We start from the raw sequence: 20,670 nt of genomic DNA, 5'->3' as shown, positions 1-20,670 counted from the left end.
CGGATAAGAAACAAATATTGGAGTTCGGAAGAAGAGCGAATGATATGATATGCGCAAAAATAGCTCATTGTAGCCCGGCACGGGGTACCTGCTAGCCGGCAGGTATCTCCTATCAGTAGTTTCCAGTCATTTAGTGAAAATCTCACTTTCAGGCCGCCTGCATATAGAGATTTTTTGTCTCAATATATACTTTGACGAGGAGAAACACAGTTACCCTACATTAAAAAAAATAGGGTCTTAGAAAACTTTAAGACGTTTCAATAATAGTATTATCTAGGGCATTACACGCCATAACCACCATATAATTATGTTTTTTTTTTATGAGGCAAGCCCTGTAGTGGTCGGTTCAGGAACTGTCGACCATCAGGTGCTCTTTCATGGATAGTGACATAGCGCAGCGCTGCGCGGGCCTCTGGCATTGTGCCTCCACCAAAATGAGACCGCCGCGGCTGGAATCAAACCCGCGACCTCGCGGTCAGCCGCTGAGCACCGTCACCGCAACACCGCCGTGGCGGGCTCGAAGTCGTTCTGGCTTCACACACATGCATATATTTGACAATCACGAATCATTCGCATCCCGCGCGCTTGAACGATGTGATTCCGTACCCTTTAACTATTTCGCTCTCTTCGATTTGAGGAGAAAGGACAGCGTGAACCCAGCCCCTCGACAATGTACTGCTGCAGTTTTGGTCGATTTATCGGTTTGCTAGCGGTTCGGGTTTTGGCCGACGCTATAGTGGAATGATTGGTCATGTACTCATGCCCCACCGTGGTGGTCTAGTGGCTAAGGTACTCGGCTGCTGACCCGCAGATCGCGGGATTGAATCCCGGCTGCGGCGGCTGCGCTTCCGATGGAGGCGAAAAATTCAGTTGGCCCGTGTGTTCAGATTTGGGTGCACGTCGAAGAATCCCAGGTGGTGGAAAGTTCCGGAGCCCTCCACAACGGCGCCTCTCATAATCATATGGTGCTTTTGGGACGTTAAACCCCACATATAAATCAATTAGTCATGCACTCACCTACACATGCTGAGTTCAAACTCCCTGATTCTATTTCATGTATCAGGGTCCTAGATTCAGTGCACATAACAGCTTTGTTGAAGTGCTTTTAATAAAAATAGTACAACAGAACGTTTCATCAAAATAGAATGATTATTTATTTCAGTTATGCAGCCGGCACTCTTCGAGATGGGAAAAAAAAAAACTTTATTTAGGTTCGTCGGGGCGTGAGCTATATAAGCGGGTCACTCTTGGTAGATGAAAGCATTAGACACTTAAGGGATATTGACCCCAAGATTTCCAGTTGTCATTTTCTTGCGTCAAATCAAAGTACAAACCCTCAAAAGCCTACAAAATGTACGGCTAAGCGTGAGCTTACCCCATAAAAGGTAACGACAGAATAGTCTTAAAGGCTAGTTTCGGTGCGTACTGTGCGGTGACGTCACAACACGGTATCGGCACGTTTCCGCGGCCGCTCCACTTTGTGGCCCCGACGGTGACACACAAGTGGCCACTTCAGAAATTTCGTTGGCTGAGTCATCACAACTAGCGATGCTGCTGCCTAGAGTAGTGCCCCTTTAAAGCTGGCTTTACCTCACGGACAAATTTGGTCAGTGTTCGCACCTTGAACTTAAATTTGAAAGACCACGGGCGTCAGCGGCCTCAGTAAGCCAGTTTACCAACCTGTTCGCTGAACGAGGTGCGCTATCTTTGTGAAAAAAAAAATATTTTTATTTGTTTGTTTCACTAAATCATCTCGCAGTTTTTCAGACAGAGCCCCGCCGCGGTGGTCTAGTGGCTAAGGTACTCGGCTGCTGACCCGCAGGGCGCGAGATCGTATCCCGGCTGCGGCGGCTGCATTTCCGATGGAGGCGGAAATGTTATAGGCCCGTGTGCTCAGATTTGGGTGCACGTTAAAGAACCCCAGGTGGTTCTTAATTTCCGGAGCCCTCCACTACGGCGTCTCTCATAATCATTTGGTGGTTTTGGGACGTTAAACCCCACAAATCAATCAATCAATCAATCAGTTTTTCAAACAGATAAAAACACGTGCAAGCACGTCGCGAGTATCCGTGTTGTGTAGACTCGACGTTTACATGTTGATGCCTACGTCACTTCATTATAATTTTTTGAACGATAGACCTCCCACCAAAAATAGAAAAAAACTGACTCACATCGTCAGTATACCGTTTGGACGTCTCACAATGGAGACGTATTTGTTGCCCGACATAAGCATCTGCATGTACAATTAGTTGCCTGGTGAATCTCGAGGCCAAACCCTCTTTGCCCAATACAATCTTACGGCGTAAAAAAGGGGCCGCGAAAATTGGTTAGCCAAGGCACCTGTGTTCTTTTCCTCTGCATGCAAGTCGGTGTCTTTTTTTTTTTCCTTCTTTACTACAGCGCAGTAGGACGGAGGTGTCACTATTTGTTTTTTATCATTCATCACTGTAGTTGATTCATGGTACAGTCAGCGGAATTCACATCAGAATAATGCATATGTTTTTAGCTTGTGCCGACGTGACGTAGTTATGCGTGTGCTGTCAAAAAAAAATTGCACCATATCCACGAAGTGAATGACGATGAACGAGCTTGCTCCGGAGGTTAAATCCGAGAAACCGTGCATTCTTCGTACATCCGCTCCATCATCACATAAAGACGTGATACAGAAACAGCCTTGTAAGCTTGCTTGCTTGTTCCTATGTCTCGTACCCACTATACGGAGGATTGGCCATTAAACCGGCGGTTATTGTAATGGGGCAAAAGGAATTTTAAATTTTGATGATGAATAAGGTATTGGGATCCTGAAGTTTTGAAACTTTATTGGGGTCCTGAAGGATTCCATCCCCGTTTTATAGGGGTGGTATCGCGGGACGCTCCCACGTAGGGACGGGGAGGCCTAGCCTCACCGCCGCATCGTGGGCCTTCTGGACAGCCTTGAGTTGTTGTACGAGAACCGGACTCGTGAGCATCAAATGAAAGGAATTTTCGGAAATTTTCGATTTTTTTCTTGTAAAGAGGGGCACATCCAGAGCGTGTGGTTAAAAACACTGCGATTTTGACAGTCCAGACAAAGTTCTGAAATGTCAGGTCAAGAGGCTAGGGTAAGTTCCCGTCTGAAGCATGCTAAATTTCGACGAAGAAGAACTGATTGTTCAGTCATGTGAATTCATCTGAGCCGTTTTGGGAAGAACGCGTGGTCTTCTTTCTCTACGCGCGTGGAGTGATGTGCAGCGAAAGAGAAAGCAAGCGCTCCAAGTATGAGCGCTATATATAGGTGCGGCCCTCTAGCGGTTTTCAGTCAAACTAGAGCACGCGCCTAGAGTGCCTTAGCGGTGGCGTGCCATCTAGTGAGCGCTCTTTATTTCAACAGAGAGCACAGCTGCGCCTATATCGAGAGCAATGAGAACTAGCGTACACGGCGCAAAGGCGAGAGACACCCCCACAGCGTAAGGAGAAAGCTCCTAAAACAGAAGATCCCAAAAAATATGGTCTTGCTGTTTGCTTAGCTGCATAGAATAACGACAAACGAGCATATTTCCGAAAGGGTAGAGTACAACATTATGATTTGGAGTAACAGATTACCTGCGCGCGAGAACGTTTTTTTTTTAACAGCCTTAAAAAGCGCATGAAAGTTGTGGCTTCCCCGAAAGTGTGAAGAAAAGAGAACTCTGCTACACTGTACGCATCTTTGGTACTCTGTGCCATGGAATACGCTACAATGCGTAACGAAACTCATTTAGGACGCAGCTCCAAGAAATCATCTCTCAGGGTTACCGAACTCTGCGGAATAACGTCACATTCGTGGAATGCAAGTGTATATGCAGGGTGTGTTTTATTTATGCAATGCATATTGCCAATAAATATAGTGGTCAGGGTCGATTAGTTTTCACACATGAACTCGATTTCGAGGCGGTGCAGCTAAAATTACGCTGATGCTACGAATTAACAAAACTTCGTTAATTAAGTTTCAGCTATTGACCTGAGTGTAGCAGTTTACGTTATTACCTCTTCAGTCCGAGTAAGAAATATATTCAAAACTTTTTCATTTCACTGTCCAGTGTGCAACAAACAAGGAAGAATGTTATTTCGAATTAACGATGAAAGAAACAAGGGAAAGTTGGCTGTCGCCAAACGGGGCTTCTATATATTAACAGAGGCGGAAGTTCACGAAGCAGTTTCTGTTCTGGAGGAAAAAAAAAACACACCACGTTTTGAGAAATTCACCCTAGATTTATCTCCATATTCTGTGTTTTTTGCATTCCTGCTTCGTTCAGGGAGGCGTCCTGGCGTGTCATACCTCGCGTTGTCGAGGAGCAGCGGAGTATAATCTTGCACCTCTGTCGGCCGGTCGGCCTTTCTTCTTTTTCATTTGTTTCTTCGCTGCCTTTTCTTTTACGCTGTTCGGTGGACACAGCGACCTACGCTGGAATGAAAGATAATGTCCATTTTGAACTTTAGGTTGAGGTCAAGTCGGAGCTTTCGAGACAGTTGCTTGCTCTTACATTCCACCCAACCATTAGAACGTGCATGTAATATACAAAAACTGCGTAAACATGCGTATAGTTTTGTTTATTGTGCACCATAGAATACGGTAGTAAGACACAAGGTGGCTGATAAAGTGAACTTTGGCCATAAGTCTGTTGCACTTAGCAGGAATGTCTAGTTCATTCACCTTTTTTTCCATCGTTCGACCACTTGTCACTAGAACCTTCTGGCTCGATGCGGTGGATGGTACCGAGGATAAGCTGTCTTTGCGCTTCACAACGCATATGTTATTACTAAAAATTGAAAATTGAACCATCTCCACCTGCACCTCACAGGGCCCCTTGTTCCGGGCGTCGTGCAAATTGGGGCATCTTGTTGGCCACCGATACCTTGAATCTCGCACTCTTTTTAGCAGCCTTTGTAAACATATCATTGTTAATCAACTACGCATTATTAGAATATGAAAGATAGACATCATTCTCTTGCAGGAGTGTTTAAATTTCTTCTTAATTTCAGATGCGTCACTGTCAGTGATAGTGTGGTCTTTAGACCCAGAGACTTTGATCAGGTACATGTGATTCGGGTGGCTGTTTGCCAAAATTCGCAACACAGATTATGCATAAGAGTTGATTACAATTTGATTGGAGAGCCATTAGTATAGCATTCACACATACAGGATAAGAAAAAAACTACGAGAAGCTGAAGAAAAATAATCGAATTGCGCCCCGCAATGGCGAAGAAGTTGGCGTTTGTTGAAAAATTCTTTATTCAAACACACCTTGCACTATGGGTGCGCGAAATAGAGCACCATCTCGTGGAACTTAACTAAAATGTGCTTCGCGTCAGCATGTTGGGGTTTTAAGACTGATCTGCGTGGAAAACGATTGTGGGAGTAATCTATAGACAATAATCTGAAGTGCCTCAATGTCAAAACCCCCCAAGTTTATTCGAAATCGATGTAGGTCTTAAGACTTAAGCTTCGCCAGTTCAGCTCTTCCCATGGGTATCACTGGGCTGTGGCACCAACAGTGACCACTTACCGATAAGTTTTGATATTTATTGTCCGACAATTACATCATGTTTTCATGTACGAGTCTGTGTAAAGTATATAAATTTGAGAACGACCTGAAGTCAACGTTGGCTTCTCACTCGCACGAGAGCAATGATACGAAAGGCATGGAGATCAATACAGTTATGAAAAGGGCTTACAAAAGAGCGGAATTTACTATTGAATCCATCAAGAGGGCACAGTATAGCCGTTGGTGAAATGAGGAATGTACAAGAGAACACCGACGATGACAGACAGCTTGGAAACCTGAATTCCCGTCGAAGCCTAAACATACGAAAGCACTGTTTCGATATATGAGAGCTCGGAAAATCTAGCCGTCGCTATACGTGCAACTTATGAAAATCTGTTGGCGCAAGAAATTACTAAATCTTTAGGGACAGTTGGTAAAAGTCTGCAAAACAGATTTACATTGACTGTGTCGAAAAATTCGCAGTCTACGGCAATGACTGACTGAAAAAGTGACACAGTCATGAAGTATCCAACGCGACTAAATATTTACGCTACTGGCCCAGATGGAATCACGTTTTTCATGATTAAAATTTTGCTCAAACTATCGCTCTGTGGCGTCATCAATGTGATAAACTATTTATTAAAAAACTCAGGGATACCGCATGATTGGAGGATTGTGGAGGTCATTCCTATACTTAAATAAGCCAGGATCAGGATTTAAAATCGATAATATCAGCTCCCTGTCTCTAATACCTAACACAGTAAAACTCATAAAGAGGGTCCTACATGGCAGGATTAGTATCTAGATGGTAGATAACTTATTACTAAAACCGAACCAAATTGGTTTTCATAGTTAATACTCTATTTGGTGGACCCATGCTGATTCAGAGAGCCGAATTCGGCTTGCTCGAAAAAGAAGGCAATACGCTGCGTTATATTAACGCTTGACATAGCCAAAGCTTATGGCAGTGGGGAAAAATCCATTGAATTGAATATTTTACAGAGATAGAATTTTCCGCAATATATTATTCAGTAGGTGGCAGAATTTTTAAAATCAAGAAAGTTTTACTGCGTCATGGATAGATGCTCCTTATCTATATCTAAGTTCGAGCTTTGAGCTCCACTCGAACCAACTACTGCTTCGTTATGGCTGATATCGCGGCAACTTTCGCCCTCGCAATATCTTTATAAAAAAATAAATGTCACTGAAATGAAGCGTGACCTACCGAAATTCGCATTTAGTTCCCTATAACCAATATTTTTTATATCACTGTTCGTTATAACGAGTTTCAACTATGCTATATTATGTTATGTATGTGCTATCAAAACGAAAGCGAAGAAAAACAGGCGAAGCTCGCAGAGCTGTTAGTCCGCGTCTTCATTTGAATGCTGATAGGATGTCAACCCTATTCTTTTATCTCGTGAGAGGGCGGCTAATTCAAAAGGGCGAGGTGTATATGATCTGTTCATGTCACATTATTTTGAAGGGATGCATGCATAGGGAGAATGAACAAGTTTTTACTTGCTTTGCGAAACACAAGACAGTAACTTTTTATTTAGGCCACCTGGAAGCAATGCGTTATTATTGAATCAGAAATATTGAACTCACATTATCTCCCTGTCACGTTAGTACAGAAGCTGGTGTTTCTGCGCAGAAATCGTGATTATTGTGCAGCAACTAATAATTCGTAACAATCCTCGCTTGTGTAAATCTCTGTCGATGATGCCAATCTGTATATCGTTATCCTTACGATACAAACCGATACAATAGATTATTCGGTCGCTTGTAAAAAAAGTTAAATACAGAATTTCATTGCATATTTAATAACAGCGGTCGTTCCGATCCTTATTTAAAGTTTAGAAATTTTGTGCACTACCTGATCTACGTTTCTCGGTTTCTCTCTCTCTCGGGTTTCAACGACCACGCAGATTGTAAAATAACACGGAAAGCCTAGTTTTGCTCTTATTAAGCTGTGTAGTTTGTGCATTTTAAACAAAAACTAACAAATTTAGCCTTTTTTATTAGTTGTTTTCTACATGTAGATTCATTATTGCATTTTTATCTTTTTTTCTGCCCCCCTCCCCAACAGCGTCGTAGCGCACCATAAGTCAAGCTCTATGTTCAGTGCAGTGCTTATAACAAACGGGTGGATTTAATCAAACCTAGATTTGAGGATGCATTGTTTGTTGTGTGCATTGCTGCTTGGAAAGTCGATATTCAAGTAGGTCATACACAATTCAAGAAAAAGCCAGCGGGGGTGTGGTGAAGTTGTTCGCCGCTACCGAGCTGTTCTGATGACTTTGTCGGCAGTGTGAATCACGCAAGTCGAGCGACATTCTGCATGGAAACCTATGAGAGATGAACTAACGTCCGCAATCACGGGGGTAATGCTCGTTAAAGACGTAGTGAAATCTGCGACAATTTGTCCATGGAATTCTGCGCGAATTGAGTTAGCTTCCATAGCGCCGCAGCGTGACAGCTATGCGTACGTTTTGTTTCCTGTCCTCATCGCTCGTTTGCAGCCTCGCTACTGGGAGACGCCACCTGCTTCGAATGGCTGTCGCTTTTATTTTGTGTCGCATGCCAGAGGCAAGAGACAAATTCTCACGAAGAAGGAGCGAATCGTGGAGGAAGGAAAAGTTCGTAGAAAGCGTCGCGCAATTATATGACTGGCGCGAAAAAAGGAACAAAAAATAAAATCTATTCGTCCAGCGCACGATGGTGCCATCAGACCACGCGTTCGTTGCATGCAGACAAAACTGCAAAAGCGCAACCGCAGACATATTGGGCCTACGTACTGTTTCAGAGGTCGCTTGTTGAGCGTAGACACTGTGAGGAAGAGACTTGACGGAGCTATCGCTCGCCAAGGCGGACTTGTGGCGTACTGCTCGGTCCTTGTGTTTCTTTCTCCATAGACCGCATTCCCTGAGAATGACATTTATGGGAGATGCGAGGACGATGAAGAACGTGAAATAGGAAGGAAAACAAGTGAGAGAGAGAGAGAGAGAGAGAGAGAGAGAGGAAGGTTCGGGATGTTAACCAGTTTCGCATAACCGTTATGCTACTCTGCCCAGAAGAAAGCGATGAATGGCATTGAAGGAAGAGCAAAGGTAGAAAAGGCAGATAAGGGGAGACCACCCAATCAACGTCACCGAGCAGAGCGGAAGTCTTCTGCGGTATACGGCACCTTCATAATTATGCAGCGACTCGGGCCTGCCTGTTGCCCTTGGGAATTTTAACAGTGCTTTGGTTGATTAAAAATATGCTCCGCCTCAACACATCAAAATATAACAAAAAAGTCACAGCTTTGCCGCGAAGGCGAAGAAATGAACGCGCTAGCAACGAATTGGAAGGTCACGCGCAGAATAGCAAGCAGATCGAAAGGTGCCCTACGTTTCTCACGCTCAAATGACGCACGAAACGTACTCACAGGTACAGATAAACGCGAATAAACGTCTCAGTTGTTGCTTCGCCGTGTTTGAAAAGCGCGCTCCTATTCGCATACGGAGGCTGTGAAACATTTGCAGTGACCTTTGTGCGCCCTGTAACTACAACATAATCGTTCATGTACAAGCCCAACGCCAGCCAAGACATGTCATCCTCCCCACCGGGAGATAAGAGCGCGCGAGAGATCGTCCACGCCCCTCCTCTCCGCGGGCCAAAGTACGCATGAGAGGTGAGAGCCGCCGCGCGCTCATTGCGCCATCTTGCTTATAATACTGAAACCACGATAGTCCTCCTCCGAGATGCCCGCCAAAAGCGGTAAGTGGTAGATATAAATAGCTTACCGTTTGAACATCGGAAGAGGTACCCCTCAGTGTTTCAGTAGTTAACGCCACGCGTTCATGTCGCGGAGGTCCCACGCTCGATTCTGCGCGCCGCAAATTTTTTTGTTTGTTTTTCGTATATATAGGTACCTATACATATACGGTGCATGACATCGACGCTGACGCCGGCGGCGAAATTCAGCCGAGAGTGTCCATGTAATTGTTATCGCAATAAAGCTACACGGACGTTTCGCCATTTATGCGGGTGGCATCCTCCTAAAAGCATATCTCAACCACACTTTCGTTTTTTTTTTTTTTAACATGGCAGGTTTTTACAGAGGAAGGGCATCGGCATTGGGTCACGGGTAGCACCGATTTTATGTGACGTCTTTTTATCATCCTTTGACCACGCACTACAAAGTGTTTTTACTTCATCTCATCCAAATGTTCTTAAAGTATTTAGTAGATATGTAGATGATTTTTTAGTTGTTATTGACAATAGATGCAATTTTTCTTTTCCTGTGATAGTTGAGAAGGTTTTAGATGTTTTAGAGCAAATGCTAAGGGGCTCACGCTCACTAATGAACTTCCGGAAGATAGCTCCTTGCAGTTTTTGGACCTTAACCTGACAATTTCGGCTGCTCACGTATGTTGTGCGTACCTCCCTCGGAGTAAGAAGGAGCTGTTGCTTTACGATTCTGCGCTTTCAAAGACTGTGAAACGAGGAATCGCTCTACCTTGCTTAGAGTTGGCACTACGCAGATCGCGTGAGCATGTTATGCAAGCTAGCTTTATGCGGCAACTTCAAAGACTTTCCAAGGCCGGCTACCCTCAGTCTGTAGTTAGTTCCGTGGTGGAATCCCTACTGCAGAGGGTGAAAGGCAGAGTGTCTAATGCTAATGCACGCCCGAAGGAGAGAGAGCGGGTTAAGCCTGAACTGGTCCCGTATATACACCGTGTGAGCCATAACCTCAAGAAGGTGGCTTCCCGTTACGTCGTTCCGGTCGTTTTTTCAGCTCCCAATAAACTTGCTCAATTGTGCCCGCGTATCACATGCAATGAGCAAAGGGGCTGCCAGAAGCAGCACACAAGAATTTTTAGGCGCTGCGCACAAGGCGTGGTATATGGGACTCCCTTAGGCTGTTGGAAGTTATATATCGGTCAAACAGGGCGTTGAATTAATGACAGACTGAGGGAGCATGTCAATAGTTTAGGCAAAAGTGATCATGCGCATCTTCCAGCGCACTGTAAAGTCTGCGGATGTGTGCCATTGTTTGAAAAACGGTGATTCTTGGTAGGAGCAAAAAACAAACAGCTAGAGAGCTCTTGGAAGCCTATTTTATCAAAAGAAAGGGCCCGATCGTATCAGTGATACATCTATTGTGTTGTACGCAACAGAAATGCATTTTTTGGATAACTTAGTGCCTTGATCATGACGTTGTGCGATGTTTCTTGGCTGTGCACGCATGCGCGGTTTTGTCTTCTTTGCTGTGCGTTTCCTAGACGGTCATTAAACAGTTGGTAGTTGGTGCTGTTCTGTCTTCTCTCCTGCTCTTCCTGCTTCACGATATGTTTTTTGCGCCTCAGTCTTCTGCACCAGGCATCCTCTGTATGCACTGGTACCAAATGAGAGAAGGTCACCCACTCTCCTCCTCGACATGGCTAGATTAACATGGCCGTGACAAGCCGGCGTGCAACAACAACCGTGGCCCCCTACCGGATGTGTACAAAGACATACTAAACTAAGAAGTAGACTGGGTGATCTTCTTTCATTTGTTACCAGTGCATACCGAGGATGCCGCACGCATAGATAGCGAGACTTATGTGTCGTTTTCGTTATATTTTGTTGCATTGAGTCGGAGTATACTTTTAAGATTGAACTCACCTGGCTTTAGGAAAATTTTTGCAGTGTCATGGTTACTTGAATTTTCGATGGCTTTTCAGGACCGCTCTAAAGGATAGTTACTAGCAAGATCAACATGACTCTACAGCCGCCCATGCAAGTGCGTCCTCTTTAAAAAGTTTAATAGCGCCTTGTTCGCTCCAATTCTCTATTACTTTTTGGGATGACATTGAAGGGTAGTTACTAGCAACATCACTTTCGATTTATCAATGCGAGCGAGAGAAAGTGATCGCCTCTCCACAGCGCAGCGATTATAGACGCAGAAGTTACGTGGTGAAGCCTCCTTTGTACTGCAGAAAGTCGCAAAGAGCGTTGTCCGTCGTCCGTATACGAAACGAAAAAAAAAATGACTTTATTAAAGCCACTCTTAGTTATAATCGGAGTGACCTCTCCTCGGCGGAGTTCAGATGGTATTTGAAACCGCGGCAACTCGTTTAGAGTGTGTTGCCTGATGCGCTAATAGGTGACCCAATGAAGCTATATCACTTTCGCGGAACAGTTGTTCTTTGCCTCCGTTTACACATGTAGAGGCACACGACTACTTCAGTCAATTGTTTCCCCTAGGAGCTCTTCAACACATGCTGAAAAAAAAAACATTATTTGAAGTGCTCTCAACATTCTGCCTTTGCGCATTCGTACTGGGTGAATGCACGCACTCAGCACCCGTGAATGGAACGAAGATCTAGAAACATGAACGGCAGAACCTTCGTCGAATTTCCGATCAAATTTATAATGGCGAAAATTTAGCCCCGAATGCTTTCGGTCGAGGTTGAGAAATCGGCCTAAGCCAATTGTAGTTTGGCAATTTTTGCGCGAGTGCGTCAATTTAGTATCATTTGCTCCCATCCGGCATATAGGGACACCGGGTTGGGAGTCAAGATAGCCGAACTGGGAGTCATCAGCGTGTTGTCCTCGTCCTTGCTGTTAATTCTAAATGTTCACGCTGCACGTTTTGTGTACAGTACTTATTTTTCCAAAATGGACATCGAAAGCATCCGCCGGTCGAAGTGCTCTGCCAACCATGCGGCAGCGCGTGCATTCACTTGTAGTATTTGTAAGCAAAAGTTAGCAGAGGTGGGAGTTTCTCCAGCACATGAGCCCACAAAACTCCCCTGCCCCAATTATTTACTCCCTGGTTGGGAGTGAACTCGGCACATGTCATCGTAAAACGCCCCCTGCTTAATCACAGAGTTTATGAACGACATGACCTTGTTAAACTACCCAGGGAGTTTCAGGTCACGTGGTTACAAACTCCCTACAGGAGCTTTAAAAACCCTTTTTGGGCGTGACGTGTGTGTGTGTGTGTGTGTGCGTGTGTGTGTGTGTGTGTGTGTGTGTGTGTGTGTGTGTGTGTGTGTGTATACGGGCATATGTTTGCACGTTGGTGTGAAACACATGCGCTTTGTGTGGCTAACCGTGTGAACATCTGTCAACAGGCAACAAAATTATAAGTGCAGCGAAGAATAGCAACGACCGGTTGGTATTTACTGCGAACATTTCAATATATTTCGCACTGTTAAACCACGCTGCACATCGGTCCGATTCCTCAACGAAACGCCGTGAATGCCGCGCCTCAAAGGGCCGAGTAACAAAAAACTTCGATGAATAAATTAATGGTAGCAAAAGTAAGCTGTTACGATCGTCAACGGCTGCTCCCGGAGTTTCACCGTCAAAAACATCAAAGCGGTTCGAAGTAGGCTTCGCTCGACCACGGCAGGCGGTCAGCAACCGGTGTGAGAGTTGCGCCGGCGACGCGCTCGCCCCGTCTCCGCCGATGGTGAGTTCTCGGAGTGTCACCGGTATTTCACCGGCTGCAACATCTAAGCGGTAGGAAGGCCTCGCTATGGCGTCGGTATCAAGCCGGCATCGTATCGAGCTCGCACTGCGCACCGGCCGCCGTGGCGAGCTCTGCGAGCTATACATGCAATGCATGCGAGTAACGGAAACAGCGACTGCGAACCGTCTCATTCGTTTAAGCCTATCGCTCCGTAGCTTAAACTGCGTGGATAGCGGACACCTATTTCTGTGCATGGGAAAAACAACGAGACGTAAACTGCACATCAGCAAGCATTTTGTGATCGCCAGCTGTCATTCATCGAATCACCGTGCCGTACTCGTGAGTGAGGCCTAGTCGTCGAACGCGGTAGCGGCGGTCTACCTCGATTCATGGCTGGAGCTGCTGAATGTGCCTCGTTAATATGTTCATTCAAGGCCGCGCGGGCTTTGTGTATGATTCAGTGCGTTTTACGGATCCACAAACAGTACTGCTAATGCAAATCCAGCTCGTACGACAGAGCGCCAACTGATAAAACTTTTTTGCTACAGTAAAAAATATTGAATATTAGGCAGGATTAGGATGAAAGGCATGTGTGTTGAAGTGCTTACATCAGACCACCGCAAATTCATACTTACGCCGTGCGTATTTATTCCTTAATTATTAGGAAAAAAAGGCTTTCACCTGGGCTACATGGGAGGTCAGAATGTGGTGCCTATATATATATACCCGGTGACTATATGGTAGTTGTGCACTGTGTGTGGCAAGCTGTGGTGAGTGCGAGTGTTGTAATATTACGTGAACGTTGTGAGAATGTTTGTGTACTGTAATCATTCTTGTGCGCATTAAATGTAATTCAATTAAAGTTACGCTTGCACATGGTACGGCTGCTGACGTAATTTTTTTCTCAGTCGATGCAAAAAATTGACTCCCATACTGACCTGAAAAAGTTCCCCAATGGATGTAAATAAAAACCCCCCTGGCACCATGCAAAAACCCCCTACTGATGGGGAGTAAATTTTTTACTCAACACTGTCGAGATTTGGGCTTGTTGGTGCATTGTGACGATCGAAAATAGTGCAAAGAAACGGGGACACAAGACGAGGACACACGGCACAGGCGCGCTAACTTCCAACATAATGTTTATTACCACCGCACACACGCCTATATTACCAAGAAAAATAGCATCACATGACATGAATGATGCGCACAAAAAGCGCCTGTGCCGTGTGTCCTCGTCTTGTGTGCCCGTTTCTTTGCGCTATTTTCGATCATTTTTTACTCCCTCCGGACGGTGTTTATAAAACTCCCATCGGGGCGTGAGAGGACAAGGTCATTTACTCCCATCTCGGCTTATTTCTGCTTACAGTGAGTACGGAAAGCAACTTGTGCGCGCACTTACAACAAGTCTAACCTATTCCAACAACTGCATTACCAGGCACCGCAATATTTGTTTTAGATTTCTCGACCCCAGTACTGTTATTTAGAGCAACGTTCCATTTTTTCAATGCGTGTCAGTATTCTTTTTAGACAGTGCTGCGTTCAGGTAAAAGTTTTTTTGTTCCTTCTCTTCTTTTGCACGCATACTACATTTGCACAAACGTGCCATGCACTTACTGCGACTCAATAGAGCTGCTGCATGTGGGCAGACACCAGAGCTTACCTGTTCATGCCACAGGCAGGAAAATGCGAAAGTCGCAGTTTGTTTTGTGGTTGACGAAAACGTACACTTGCAAACTAAAATACAATGCGAAACAACAGAATTGACGTTTCGGCACCCAGTACGGTTGCTTTGTTCACAATGCACGAATCTATGGCAGTCTTTAGTATATAAACGGGACGCAGTAAGCGCCGAAACGTGAATTTCGTTGTTTTGTGTTCCATATTTTAGCTTGCGAGTTTACGTTTTCTTCGACATAGATTTTCCTTCACCAGGCGAGTTTTGGTCAGACCCCAGTGTTCAGTTTGTTTCGTGATCTAAATATATGTCTACACCAGCATGGGTCGACAAAAAGCGGATCAGGATAACTGCAACTGCATAGAAACTGCTGACCATCTCTTGTGCCACTGTCTCCTAAACGAACAAGATCGCCGGACTCTGCAGGGTTGGTTTGAAAATCTCGATGATCGGCCTTTTACTCAAGAAAACATTTCGGGAGCAAAGTCTCACAGAACATCAGTGCAGAAAGCCACACGAACTTTCGTGGATTACTTGAAGGCAACATCATTAATCGACCAACTGTGAAACCCGTGCACCTTTGTGCGGAGTGCAACGTGTCTCTCCTTCTCTTTCATTGCTATCTAGGAACTGTAGCTCACGAATTCGGAGAGATTATCTACATTGAACGAAGCTTCCGGCCGACCCTATAGTTTCAAAATATTAATCCCGAAATCGGGCGACGAAATGCTTGGGTGTCCAAGTTTTGTGCCGCGCGGAATTGACCAGCGTTTTTATAAGGATGTAACGGATACAACGGTCTATTTAACGTCAAACTTAGATAAAGTATATGTTGAAACATGACGCAGCCTGAGATTTCATTCCAAAAGGATTTTTATGCCAAACAGTGCATGTGTTAATGTAAATTAGTATATCAAGAAAGTTTCTGTGATTTAGTCTATTACGCAGTTCAGCTTTTGTTTCTTCGAGTAATATCTACCGCGTGGAGCAGTCGTGCACAAAAACTGCAATCAGCTTTCTGACACGCGTCATTGAGAGAAAACTTTTCTGTTCAAAAAAGAAAAAAAAGCATATATACTAATTTATCGGCCCGCTGTGTGCGTTCTGGATTAGAGACTACTGGCCTGCCTTTGTCCGCAGAAAGCCATACGTGCTTTTCTCTGCGTGCCTTTACCGTGCGTATAGTGTAGCCTGTCTAATGCGCCTGAGGCCTTTTGCTGGGAACAAGCGCCTACTCTTCCCCATCAGCGCAGTCAAGTGTGTTACCTACGAAATAACATCGTTCGAGTGTTGCTCACTACTCTGCAACAGCACTCTCGACCTTGTCCGGCAGGCCTTTTACTTTACTTCTTGTGCTTTAAAGCCATTTGCTTAAGAGAACCGTAATTAGTGCAGCCTGCCCCGCCGCGGTGGTCTAGTGGCTAAGGTACTCGGCTGCTGACCCGGAGGTCGCGGGTTTGAATCCCGGCTGCGGCGGCTGCATTTCCGATGGAGGTGGCAATGTTGTAGGCCCGTGTGCTCAGATTTTGGTGCACGTTAAAGAACCCCAGGTGGTCGAAATTTCCGGAGCCCTCCAATACGGCGTCTCTCATAATCAAATGGTGGTTTTGGGACGTTACACCCCACATATCAATCAATCAATTAGTGCAGCCTATCCAGTGTGGCCTATCACTGGTCCACTAAAAATGAAGAAGAGAACAGCTCGCCCCACTAATGGACATGTGCCGCAGAAATTCGTGCGGTTTTTTAGAAGACTTATGACATCATCACAAATGGGTGTGCCGCAGAACATACGCGGCGTAAATGTCACTGTCTGTGGTTTAACTTGAACCTTTCTGCATGCGCTAAAGATCAACGTAACAACAACCTGTAGTCGGCAACAGCCTTAGAATCAATATTAGCTTTGCCCTCAACGCCGCAATGCGCTTATTTTTCATACTTCCGGCATTTTCCTACTTCACGCTGTGGAAACGAAGGAACGCGATAAAGCGCTGCAGAACACTCCGAGCTGCTGGCTGCCGCTTCGGTGCACGTCGAACGGGACAAAATCACAAATTTCAACTGCATCGAACGACGACCAGCGAGGATGATGCTGTGTACGTTCGGATAAGAGTTGAATTCTTTATTGATTCGTCTTAACCATTACGTCATAGCGAAGGGCAGCTTTAGTTGGACGTGCGTAACACAAATAAAAAAGTAGTACACTCTACTTTTTTTATTCTTAGCTTGTCACCGACTGTAGCATCGCTTAGCTGAGGCCTAGAAACAACTTTAAAACATCCCTCATCACCTAGCCAAGGCCTAGAAACAGTGTAGAGGCAAATACGTAAGTCTTCAGGATCGTCCAATTTCGGTGTGTCAAGCCTTGCTCAGCTTAATGCGAGCTTCACCATATTTCTTTGTTTTTTTATGCCTACGATACAGATAAGCTCTTCCGTGATTGATTGATTTGTGGGGTTTAACGTCCCAAAACCACTATTTGATTATGAGAGACGCCGTAGTGGAGGGCTCCGGAAATTTTGACCACCTGGGGTTATTTAACGTGCACCCAAATCTGAGTACACGGGCCTACAACACTTCCGCTTCCATCGGAAATGCAGCTGCCACAGCCGGGATTTGATCCCGCGATCTGCGGGTCAGCAGCCGAGTACCTTAGCCACTAGACCACCGTGGCGGGGCAAGCTCTTCCGTAGCCTTAGCGTTCTCGTTCTGACCAAGCGAGTATCGATTATACTTTAGATACAAGAACAGTTGAAAACATTAGCCTACTCGTCGATTCATGCTGGTCATGTGACAATCGGGAAGTATTGAGCAGCCAAGAGGTTTCTGTCAGCGACGCAGAGAAACGACTTTCTCGATAGCCTCGGGGCACTCATGCATCGCTAAGACTTCCTTGCACAGCTCAGTTGCAATGAAAGGCCAATCGGCCGGTCATGCCAACGTGCTCCTTACAAATGACAGAACAAGCATTTTTATTGAATCGGCAGTCCATTAACACTGAGCACTACCATGAGCAGTCAACGTCACCCGCGACAGCGAACAGGCCGATTGCGAGGAGTTGTGTCGTTTCCTCTCATTGTTGCTTTATTCATTGCCAGCGCAAAAGAACGGCAGTTAATTAGGAATTCGGAAGCTAATATATGGATGGCGAGACCAAACAAGCCCACCGTCATGCGGAATCACCTGGCCTCGCAGCGTCTTTCCTCATACAGGAAAAAAAAAAAAAAGCGTCGTCCGTGACGTTGTACGCAATTGCATTGGAGAGAGAGAATGAAAGAAAAAAAAAGAACGCGTGTTTTCTCTGCTGTGGGCACGTGGCGCATCCAATAACTTGTCACACGCTTATTGCGGAATCCCCCTCTCGAGCTTTCTCTCTCCCACACTCGCCCCATCCTTTATGGCCCCTCAACCCCGCAACTCATGTTCAAACCAACGTGGCCATTCCGTGGGAAAACGGTTGCAGTATAAGCGTCTGACTGCTTTGCGCATCCCCACTTCACATCCAGGTCTGCCATCTCACTCCCGCACACCGACACATTCCTCCTCCGCGACGGCTACATTCTTGGAAGAGGATAAGAACGGGGGCGCGTCTCCGGCGAGCGGGACTCAGAGCTGATCCGGGCCGCGCAAACGTCGACACCGTTTTTGGGAACGCGCTCGGCCGCTCGCTTGCCTGCCGCCGAACGGGGCCAGTGTTGCCGCCGACGGCACCATGGACAACCTCACCGCCGCGACGGTGGCCGACTTCGAGTCGGCAGAAGCGACTTTCTTTCGCCGCGATCCGCGCACCGTCGGCTGGGCCCTGGTGGGAAGCAAGCAGTTCATCGTGCTGCTTCTGGCAGCCTACGTCTACATCGTCAAGGTCGGCGGGCCACGGTTCATGAAAGACCGCAAGCCGTACGACGGTGTCAAGCCCCTGATAGTGGTCTACAATGCGACCATGGTGCTCCTCAACTGCTACTTCGTGGTGGCTTTCCTGTCCAAGACGTACCTTGGTGGTGGATACAGCCTCTTGTGCCAGGGTATCGACTTCGAGGCTCGCGACGAGATGACCATGAGCATGCTGTCTCACGTGTGGTGGTACGTTATGGTGAGGATCGCCGACTTCCTGGACACCATCTTCTTCGTGCTGCGAAAGAAAGACTCGCACATATCCGTCCTTCACGTCGTGCATCACATCCTAGTGGTCTTCAACGGCTGGTTCGGTCTCGCTTACGGCGCAGATGGCCACGTCGCCTTCGGCATCATCTTCAACAGCTTCGTGCACGTGGTCATGTACTCCTACTACTTCCTCTCTCTGATGGGACCCTCTGTGCAGAAGTACCTTTGGTGGAAACGCTACCTCACCCAGTTCCAGCTGGCTCAGTTTGTAATATTGTTTTTTCACATGACTATACCGCTGTTCATCGACTGCGGTTACCCTTTGGCGCAGATGGTCATTACACTGCCGCAGGGAGTGTTCTTTTTCGTCATGTTCATGAACTTTTACATCAAAAGTTACTCCAACCGAAAGAGGCCCGCTCATCGCGCTGAATCCAAGAGCAAAGCTCAGTGAGTACCACCCATCTAGGACTTTAAAAAGTAGCGCACGCAAGTGTAACGGAGTCCCGATTTCGTTCATGGGAATGGAGTACGTAGTTTGTCCCACCGACATTTTAAGTAAATAAAAAGAAAGGCCTCAGACAGTTAAGCCAATGTGTTTGGTTTTGATCGGAAGAATTTCGCCTCAGCTGCGAACACTTGCATGCAAAGAAGGTAATGCCTTTTTTATTCATTAGTACGTTTCTGTTTATTAAGTAAATAACGAAGCATGGTTAGACTTGACTGACGTCCGGCGGTCGTAGTCACGATAAAAAGTTTTACATAACTTTCATTCCCACCCGTAGGTCACGGCTATAGAGCCAACTAGGATAGTATCACTTGAGAGAGCTAACAGCCTGGCTGGATATAGTGACTCTCATTGGAATAGATTTTCCAGTCACTCTGCTAAGGCACCTACTGATGTGCGCATTCGATTCCAAACTATGTCATATTACCTCAAGCCAAATGATAACGTGAATTACCAGCAGTTATGCGACGGCTGTATACTTCACGACGTGGCCTTGGTCTTTCGGAGACACGTTGCTGCATTGACTGTGCGAAAAGAGTGAAACATTTTGGGCATCACTTCAAATCGACGAGACGATGATGATAGCGATAAACGATGCTCATCGGAGCCGCTGTCGGCTGCCAAGCGGTGATGAAGATATTTGGTCCTGCTTTGCCCACGATCGGGCAGCTCTCTGTGTATATAGAATGGTTGTAAATAAATCAAACTTTCGTTTACCGTAAAGATTTTTCGTGTTCGTGGCGTTTTGACTGCGTGTCACAACCACTGCTTGGACTGTTACAGATGCACCCCCTTTTATTGTTCTTTTTTTTTTCTTTTTGCCCAAGGCTCTGAAGGTTGCATAAAAACATCATCTCATGGTAGTTTGTATACGACTACCAGGCGTCGAACCAGCACTTTGAGGGTTCGGCACCTGTTCCTCGGGACAATGCAGCGTAACCGCAGTCGTAAAACACTCGTGACAGAGTGCGGTATGGCGGTGTTACTTCGTTGGAGCTTCGCGAGTTCTCGCCTACTGAGGCTTCGTCACGTACGCTTATGACGTTGCAAAGAATTCGGCGCAGCGGGCGCACCCTTCCCGCGTCTCGCCGACGCAGCGCGATGCTCGACCCGTTTCTGTGTCAAGTTCACACGGCCTTGCCTCACCGACCCACTTATGTAAGCGCATCGGGCGCCGCAGCCGGTCTGCCTGGCCGGGCCACCCTGTCTCCGTGTGCTCTCTACGGGGAAGCACTCTTGCGTAATGGGCGATTCATCTGTCTTCCGAGGCTTCTTCTAAACCCACAATGCCGTTCGCTGGCATTGTGCGATGACTGCGATGCCTTCGGCCGCAGTAACTGAAACCTATTCAACAACAAAGCTGTCCGCTGCGTTAAGCCTTGCCCTGCGTGATTTAAATTGCGCTTGTCCCGAAAGCGTTGCTTTTTGTGCGTCG

At 46.2% G+C, this 20,670-nt stretch overlaps 1 protein-coding gene across 1 annotated transcript; it reads left to right on the top strand.

The window, feature by feature from the left end:
- The first annotated feature begins 18,045 nt into the window (after nucleotides 1-18,045).
- On the top strand, nucleotides 18,046-19,958 carry LOC119170257 (very long chain fatty acid elongase AAEL008004). Its single transcript, XM_037421374.2, has one exon. It carries the CDS (start codon nucleotides 18,339-18,341, stop codon nucleotides 19,179-19,181), a length of 843 nt encoding a protein of 280 aa, XP_037277271.1. The 5' UTR covers nucleotides 18,046-18,338; the 3' UTR covers nucleotides 19,182-19,958.
- Nucleotides 19,959-20,670: the final 712 nt, after the last annotated feature.

The sequence above is a fragment of the Rhipicephalus microplus genome, chromosome 2 (assembly GCF_043290135.1).
Source record: "Rhipicephalus microplus isolate Deutch F79 chromosome 2, USDA_Rmic, whole genome shotgun sequence".
NCBI classification, from domain to species: Eukaryota; Metazoa; Arthropoda; class Arachnida; order Ixodida; family Ixodidae; genus Rhipicephalus; species Rhipicephalus microplus.
The sequence above is the reverse complement of the archived record's forward strand: the minus strand, read 5'-3'. Positions and strand labels throughout refer to the sequence as shown.

What these genes read in the sequence shown, in the direction of transcription:
- LOC119170257 (XM_037421374.2), top strand. Translation starts at nt 18,339, where the DNA reads ATGGACAACCTCACCGCCGCGACGGTGGCCGACTTCGAGTCGGCAGAA.